General features: G+C 36.2%; 1 protein-coding gene across 1 annotated transcript; it reads right to left on the reverse strand.

Annotated features, from left to right (window-relative positions):
• Positions 1-7,057: 7,057 nt before the first annotated feature.
• On the reverse strand, positions 7,058-8,242 carry LOC107867466 (protein PHOSPHATE-INDUCED 1). Its single transcript, XM_016713720.2, is given in 2 exon segments — positions 7,058-7,870; positions 7,873-8,242. Coding segments are annotated over 2 exon segments (957 nt in total). The 5' UTR covers positions 8,153-8,242; the 3' UTR covers positions 7,058-7,193.
• Between the last annotated feature and the right edge of the window lie 899 nt (positions 8,243-9,141).

The raw sequence follows: 9,141 nt of genomic DNA on the forward strand, positions 1-9,141 counted from the left end.
CTAATCAAATACTAGAATTCGAACAACACCTGAACTAGTAGAAATCATACGAAAATTTAGATCCAACGGATCTACCAATTTCTGGCTCTGATACCATGTTAATATTCGACGGAGAAGATGGAGATCAAAGAAAACGATGAAGAACAGTAGAAATCAATAGAACATTCTAGAGAGAGAAAAAAGAGAGAAGCATGAGCTTTTCTTATTATTAGAAAAGAGGGAAAATGAATTATATTCTGTAAAATATCTCACTCACTCTATGTATATACGTTGTAATATGGACCGGGTCATAATAAAATGGACAATAAAATAAACGGGTCAAGCCCAATACATCAATAGAAATGAAATTTGTCCAATGACTCAAATCAGAAAATAAAATCAATCTCCAACATAGGGAAGACAGAAAATACTGCACCTTCAAATCATAAATAATAGTGTGTTGTGCAAGCTGTTACATACAAGTGAAGAAAGAAGGGTCACAGGCAAGACTATTAATAAAATGACACTGCGTAAAAACAGGAGTGGATAAGTAAGAACTTTCAGACATACTCTCAACACTTATCACATCAGCTAAGTAAATGCAAAAGAGAAGATAAGTGTAGCATCTAGAAGTTGCGTTGATCAAAAAGTCCTGCGAGACTAAGGGATAGAGGAGAAGAGTCCTAGAACACCACAACAAAATGGAGTGGTGGAAAGAAAGTATAGAACCTTGGAAGATATGACTAGAATAATAATGCTTGCAGTAAATACTGCTTAAAACCTTTGGGCTGAAGCAATAAGTACTACAGCATATATCATAAATAGATGCATGATCAGACCTATGTTACAGAAGATTCCCAATGAATTACTAAAAGAAAGAAAGTCAAACATTTCTCATTTTAATAATGGAAAGGATAATCTGGGAAAATTTGATGATAAAAGTGATGAGGGAATCTTATTAGGTTATTCACTTCATAGTAAGGCTTATAGGGTTCTAAACATCAAAACTAACTGTGTTGAAGAAAGCATGCATGTAGTTTTTTATGAATCCTGTGTTAAGACTAACCTATAGGAGGAAGTGACTCTGAGGAACAGATTACACAACCCGGTTCATCGACTGAAGCTACCAAACAAGGAGGCACCTCAACAGAAGGAACTGAATCTAGAGGCACAGTGACAAGGGGAACTGAGCCACCAATTACCCCAGCTCAGAACATCAGTAGTGATCCTAGTAGTTCACTAGGCTTGGTCCCAAAAGGTTATAAGTATCAAGGATCACATCCTATTGAGAATGTTCTCACTGATCTCATTTTTTGGGATCACTACAAGGTCTGGATTATGAAGTATATGTTCCTTCAAGGCTTTCTTATCAGAGATTGAGCCAAAAAGGGTAACTGAAGTGTTGTTTGATGCTGATTGGATCATAGCCATGCAGGAAGAGTTAAATCATTTGAGAGAAGCAAAGTATGACACTTAGTTCCTCTCCCAAAAAATAAAACAGTAATTGGGACTAAGTGGGTGTACAGAAATAAAGTTGATGAGCATGGAACAGTTACAAGAAATAAGGCAAGATTGGTGGTCCAAGTATATAATCAAGAAGAAGGCATAGATTTTGATGAAACTTTTGCTCCTGTAGCCAGAATTGAAGCTATTAGATTACTTGTTGCATTTGCTGCCTATATGGAGTTCATTTATATCAAATGGATGTTAAGAGTACATTCTTAATTGACATTTTCAAAGAGCAGGTATATGTTAAACAACCTCCAAGATTTGAAAGAAAGAAGTTTCCTGATCATGTGTATAAACTGGATAAAGCTTTGTATGGATTGAAACAAGCTCCAAGAGCTTGGTACGAGAGCTTGTCAAAATTTTTACTGGAGCATGGCCATACTAAAGGTAAAATTGACAACACTCTCTTATTGAAAAATAATGGAAAAGATCTGTTAGTTTTGCAGGTATATGATGATGACATCATTTTTGGCTCCACAAATATGAATATGACTCATGATTTTGCCAAACTCATGAGTTGCGAATTTGAGATGAGCATGATAGGGGAGCTAAATTACTTCTTGGAATTGCAAATCAAACGAACAACATCTAGAATAATGATCCATCAGCAGAAGTATGTAAAAGAACATCTCAAAAAATTCTCCATGGAAGAGGCAAAAGAGATCAGCATTCCAATAGCCACAGCTACAAGGCATGATTTAGATGAAACAGGTCCTGATGTAGACCAGAAGATGTACAGAGAGATGATAGGGTCATTGCTATATCTAACAACAATCAGGCCAGATATTGTATTTAGTGTAGGATTATGTGCAAGATTTCAAGAAAATCCTAAATAGTCTCATCTAAAATCTGTAAAAAGGATCTTTAGATATCTCAAAGGAACCAGCGATCTTGATTTATGGTACCCAAAAGATAGTAATTTCAACTTGGTTGGATATTATGATGCTAACTATGCAGGATACTTGGTTGACAGGAAGAGCACCACAGGCATGGCACACTTCCTTGGATCATGTTTGATTACCTAGTCCACTAAGAAGCAAAATTCAGTAGCCTTGTCTACTGCTGAAGCTGAATATGTTGCTGCAGGATCTTGTTGTGCTCAATTGTTATGGATTAAGCAATAATTTATGGATTTTGGTATAGATATTGGATGTGTTCCTATTTTTTGTGATAATACAAGTGTCATTAAAATAGCCAAAAATTCTGTTCAACAAAAAAGAACTAAGCATATTGATATTAGACATCACTTTCTTAGAGATAATGTTGAAAAAGGACATATATCATTTATGTTTGTTCTACTGAGGAACAAATTATTAACATATTCACTAAGTCTTTGAGTAGAGAACACTTTAAAAATAATAGGTTAGCCTTGGGGATGATTAAAATTGTATAAATCTCCCTGAATGATTGACTAGAATAAGTTGTTCTCAAGTGATTGTTGATTAATTCAGTGTTACACATTTAGTTGTGTATCCTAATTCCAAAATTTTAGAGTAAATTTACTCAGCTATGTGTTGATTTTACAGAAAGACTGAAACATCAAGGCAATTTTGTCCATTTTTCTTCAGAATTCAAGTATGATTATTGCTTGCCCATAGTAGCATAAAGAGAAACAGTTTGTCTACATGGTTCTTTCCATTACACTTAAACCGCCAAAACCCAAAAGTCCTTCTCCTTCAAAAACTACCAGACCTTTTCCATCAGAACTGAACCACCTAATCATTATGTTTCCTTCACCAAATACACTTCACCCACGCTTTATCTTCTCTCTTTCCTTCTTAAATATGGTTCTCCTCTTTCCTTACTATTCATTCTCTTCAACTTCTACACAACCACAATAAACTTTCTGTTTCTTCTTCAATGGCATTTTTCTCATCCTCTTCTTCCTTAGAATCTGCTACCGATCCTTCCTCTACCATTATACTTTATCCCGATATTACCTTACCCCCACTCATTCCTCTTCTAATTTCAATCAAATTCTTCGAGTTTGCAATATTCAAGAATCTACAAAACCTCTTTGCCAATTTTCTTCCAACCCCTCACCATCTTCTGAACCCTCACTACCACCTCCAATTTCTCTTTAGATTCTTGATCAAGATGAGTTCCTATTGCTGACCTAATCCCTTATACGTCCAGATCTAAACCAAAACAAAAACCCTCTTCCATCACCATCAATGTTCAGGACAATGCTCCAGTAAAGCCTTCTTTGTTGTCCCTTCTCCCCGAAATCCTCATACACGAGGTTAAAAGCAACGAGAAGATGCTTCCTTGGCAGAAGCACTTAAGGCAAATAAAAGGAAACGTGTAGCTACTTCTGCTTCTCCACTTCCTAGTGTTTCTTCTCCTGACACTCTTTTTCGCTCAGTACGTAAGAAGAAGACGATAATTGGCAAAGCTCCAAAAATCTCCTCTTCTGGTAAACCATTATCTTAGTCTAACCCAAAAGCTTCTTCATCGTCCAAAATTTCTCTTACTTCCAAACCTTCCTCTTCTTCTAAATCCCCTGCAAAGAAGATCTCTTCTAAGTCAAAGAAACAGGTTAAGGCACCTGTTTCCTCCAGCTCCGCCGACTCTGATTTTCTCCCTGATACTCCCCCCACACCCTCTACTAAGAGTGATCCTGATTTTGATTTTAATTTTGATATTGATACTTCTGTTGATGACAAAACTTCTTAGTCAGCCCATATTCTCCACTTTCAAAAACGTAAGTTAGCTAGGGTATGAGTTGTCACTAGTTTTGGAGGCCCTGAAATGGATATCTTGGTTTCAAAATTGCAAGATCAGGGGTGGTCACGCTTGTTTCTCTAAGGTGACCATCAACGTAGGTTTGGAAAGGATGAAGTATATGAGTTTTATACTAATGGAGTTGCCATTGGGGAGATATTTTCGACCACTGTTCATGGGGTTACTATTAATCTTTATGATGCTGATCCTGCTTGAATCTTGAGCATTCCTACTGGGGGTTCGGGTCACTATGCCAAGGTAACCTGGCCCCCTCTCGATAATCTTCCATCTGCTCTTGAGACATGCAGAAAGTTCTCTAGAAATCCTCATCTTGTCACTCATCGCAGGGTCTTAAAGCGTGAGATGTCCCCTTTTTATTAGTTTTATTTTGATGTGGTTCACAAAATGATCCTTCCTAGATAAGAAAGAAGAACAGTTGCCAATTTTCTTGATCTTACTCTGATGGAACTGTTAGATACTGAAATTCCAATAGACCTTCCTCGACTCATGATTAAGCACATACAGAGGGTCTTACTTCAAGAAGCAAATGGTCATGCTTTGCTATATAAATTTTAGTTTGCATATGTTTTTGAGGATTTTCATATACCAGTCAAAGTATGGTCTCTGCAAACCACGAAGGATGTCATAGGGTCTGTGAGCCATACAATGTTACCTACTTCCATGAGGAGTGCTGACAACCCTGTGCAAAGATTAAGGAATGCACTTGCTGCAAAACAGGCTGAGGTGGAGGTTGCTCAGGCTGCACTGGAGGCTGCTCAAGCTGCTCATAAGGATAAAAAGAGGATTCTCCATGCTCAGATTGCCTCACTGACAGCCTCCTTGGATCGTGAAAGATCTGAAAATATTGATATTGTTTGAAAGTTGACATTCCTTATCCCCTCTTCCTCATCCACTTAGCTCCTTCGTAATGCCGTATGAATATTTTTCTTGTTTTTCTTGGTCCCTGTTATTTCTCTTTTTTCTGTTTCTGGGTAATGATAATTGCATCTTGTTTTGTGAATGAAATGGACCATTTTGTTTAATATGATCTGCTTCTGCTTTTTCATAATGCGTAGTTGTTCTCTTGCTCTGAGTTTTGATTGTTTTAGTGATAGCCTTAGTGACCATGAATTATTAAACAGTTTTCACTTGTTGGGCCATCTTTTCGATGATGCCAAAAGGGGGAAGAATAGATTATGCAATGCTTATAACTCTATGACTAACCTGTTTCATTTTGTGATCTTCTATTTTAATCCTTTATTGAGTATTTCAGGATTTTGAAATGGATGTTGTGAAGCTAAGTTTGTCATCATCAAAAAGGGGAATTTGTTGGGGAATGTAAGGTTTTGATGTTGGACATATGAATGAAATATGTTGTGCAAGCTGTTCCACACAAGTGAAGAAAGAAGAGTCACAGGCAAGAGTACTATTGATAAGATGACACTGTGTAAAAACAAGAGTGGATAAGTAAGAACTTTCAGACATGCTCTCAACACTTATCACATCAGCTAAGTAGATGCAAAGGAGAAGATAAGTACAACATCTAGAAGTTGAGTTGATCAAAAAGTCCTACAAAACTAAGGGACAAAGGAGAAGAGTCCTATTCAATCAAGGAGAAAGACACGGCAGCAATGAAGAATGACCTGGGAGTCCTATTGAAGATAGAAGAGTACATCAACTAAAGGACTCAATCAGGAGTTAGCTTAAATACAACAAACGACATTCAATTGTTTCACTCATGCACTGAAAAAGATAGTCAGCAATTAGCAAATTAGTTCTACAACTTGAAGGAGCTATTGGAACAACCTGGTTCTTCACTTAGAGTCTTAGACTTTTTGTAATAGGTTGGTAGTTGAGTCATATTGAGTTGTAATCTCTAGTCTCAGTGGAGTATAAACTGAGTTAGGATTAACGTCTTCAAGTTGGGGAACTCGAAGACTTAGGAACACTTATCTTGGGAAGATTTGTGTTTTTGTAGAAGTAGGAGTTAGAAATTTTAATTCCTTGTTTACAAGAAGTCTTGTAATTGATTGATTGTTGAGGCTCAAGAGTAATAGTGAAGTTGGGGTTAAATCCTGTAGAGGTACGGGTCGTGATTTTTTACACCTTTCTTGAGCCGGGTGTTTTCCACGTAAAAATACTGTGTTCAAGTTTTACTTCTGTGAACCACGTTAGCTTACTTGTTCCACAGCTAGGCAATCAGTAGAGTATAATATTAAAATCAGTAGAGCACGCACTCTAACACCCACCAATAGTAAATTATATCTCATATGCTATAAACACCAAACTAATTCAGTTTACGGAAAATTTTACTTTTAATATTACTGAATAGTAAAAGAAAATTTGTGTTTTGGGTGGATCTTAAATTAGTATTAGCATTTACTACCACATAACATTCCTTCCAGCTTGTTCATCATTGTGCATTTTTTAGTCTAATAACCATGAATTCCTATAATGGTTGTCAACTGGTCAAGACATCCAAGCCCTACGAAAGAAGAAACTAATAGAAGTTGGATGCCTAATGATCTCTAGTCTATTTAACCTCGTCTTATGTGCTATTTGTGTTGATCCATATAGTTTGTTAAGTCACTTGGAAGATTTAGTTCTGCATCTGCCCTGTTGAAAAAGAGCCCACAAAATTATTGGCTTGTCCATGTTTATGCCTTGCGACATATATTCTTCCAAATCCTAGAATAAAACATTTAATCTAATAAAGCCTAACTGAACATCGCTAATTATCTGAATTACCCAAATAATGTTGAGTTGCATTAATTGTACGTCTTTGTTTGAAGAGTAAAGAATTCCTAAATCAAGTGAACAAGGAAAATGAAATTAGAAGGTAATATAGACATAGCAAAATAATTTTCTCGTATATTATCAATTTATCATATCTTAAACAAATGAATGAATCAACAAATTGATCTTACAACTCTATGCTCAACTATATATATTGTATCCTATTTTGTAAATAATGGTTCTCTCTAGACCAAAGTGGAGCATGAAGATGTTGAAGGATCATATAAAGCTGGAACCAAGTACTTTCTTCCGTTGGTACCGTGTGCATTGTAGCTTGCACCTGTAGTCTTGTCCACCAATAAATCTCCGGCGTAGCCGGGGAAAGCGCCCTTGGCATAGACACCGGGGCAAGCAGATGCAGCCTCCAATGGCGCGTCTGCTTCGCCCTGGTAGTACCCATTTCCAAATGGGTTCGTGGCAGTTCCAGCTAATAAGCTAGCCAAATTGATCACCATACCATCAACACCCACATCATTGTTTGGCGCACCCAGTGGTGCGCTCTGTGGTCCGTAGATGGGCTGGTGGAATGGCCAGGCGCAGTAGCCAGGACATAGGGTCTCTGAGTTACCAACCCAAATATAAGCAAATTTGTAAGTCTTGCCCTTAATAACAGCACCTTTAGACGACCCATGAGTTCCACAACGATTGACGCAGAACCCATCAACAGCAACATCGGAAGCTGTCAATACAACGTTAATAGCATTTCTTTGTTCACCCTTTGATGCCAATTGAACGATTTGCTTCTGAGTCAATGATTTTCCTAGGGAATAATTTTCTAGGAGCACTTGTTTGCCCAAAGAGAGGGAAAGGGTGTTCTTAGAGTTGGCAAGATGGTAGTATTTTTCAGTGGTCTTCCACCATTGGCAACAGAAGGATGGGCATTAGACGGAGTCGAAGTAGAAAGGGAGGTGATGAAATCGGATACAATAGCTCTTTGGGATGGCTTGAATTTACCATACCAAATCAGATTAACATTATTTTTGCCAGAAAGAAGTGCACCTTTGTGGTACTTTAAGAGCTGCATCTGTGGGTCTTGGACTAAAGCAGTGAGTTTTCTCGAAGCAAAACATGCATCGATAAAAGAAATCAATACACAAAGTGATAAAATGAAATGAGTCGATTTCCAACTATTTGAAGAAGACATTTTTTTTGAGGGGGAAGATTATAGTGAGAAATTGAAACTATGATGGCAGTTTAGAGTGGTTTACTTGTTTGGATGGAATTTAAGAGAAGAGAATGGGAATATATATAGTAACAGAATAGAGGGAGGATGTTAGGAAGGTGCTGAAAAATGACATTAAGTAAAACGCGTTGTCATGTTTCATTAACTGGAGCTAGCTGCCCAGCTTAGTTCACTTTACTGCCAATTACACTTTTTGCGGTTGCTACTTCCGCGGCTCAACAGTTTACAATTGACTTCATTCCTTAGTGTTTTTGCATCAGTCTCGTGACTCGTGCGAGTAAAATATATTGGAAGGTGATACTGTAAATTTATACTCACTCTATTCAATAATGTTTGTCCAATAATACATGTCTAATGTAAAAACGAATTAATAGTTTATCTTTTCCTATATATTTTACCAATCAATATCTATAATTTATAATCTATAATCTATATCTATATCTATATTTATAATTTATAATTTATAATTTATATCTATATCTATAATATATTAAAAGTGTGAAGATCCTTAGAAAAGTAATTTAAATTTTTTATCTTTCATTAAAAGACTCTCCTTTAGACAAAACTATCTTTTCACTATTTTCTTCAATTTATTATTTAATTATTTTTATTATATTAACTAGACTCCAAAAATATATGAAAAGAGAATCAATTAATATTTTCCTTTGTACTGATCAATTAGAAAAATACTCCTAAAATAGGACTTTTTTAAAGAAAGTACTTCTATAAATATTGAAATGCACGTTAATCTAGAGAAGAAATTGGTTTACTTATTGAGAAAATATGATTGATGTTCATCTAACTTGATTCGGTTGCATGTCTAAATTGGTGAATGCTTAATTTTTCAACCTTCAACTTCTTCACTATTTTTGTCAACATAATAGAATTCAACGTGTGTGCATATATATATATATATATATATATATTAGTGTTAAAATTTTCGCTCAGAC

Source organism: Capsicum annuum, chromosome 4 (genome assembly GCF_002878395.1).
Source record: "Capsicum annuum cultivar UCD-10X-F1 chromosome 4, UCD10Xv1.1, whole genome shotgun sequence".
NCBI classification, from domain to species: domain Eukaryota; kingdom Viridiplantae; phylum Streptophyta; class Magnoliopsida; order Solanales; family Solanaceae; genus Capsicum; species Capsicum annuum.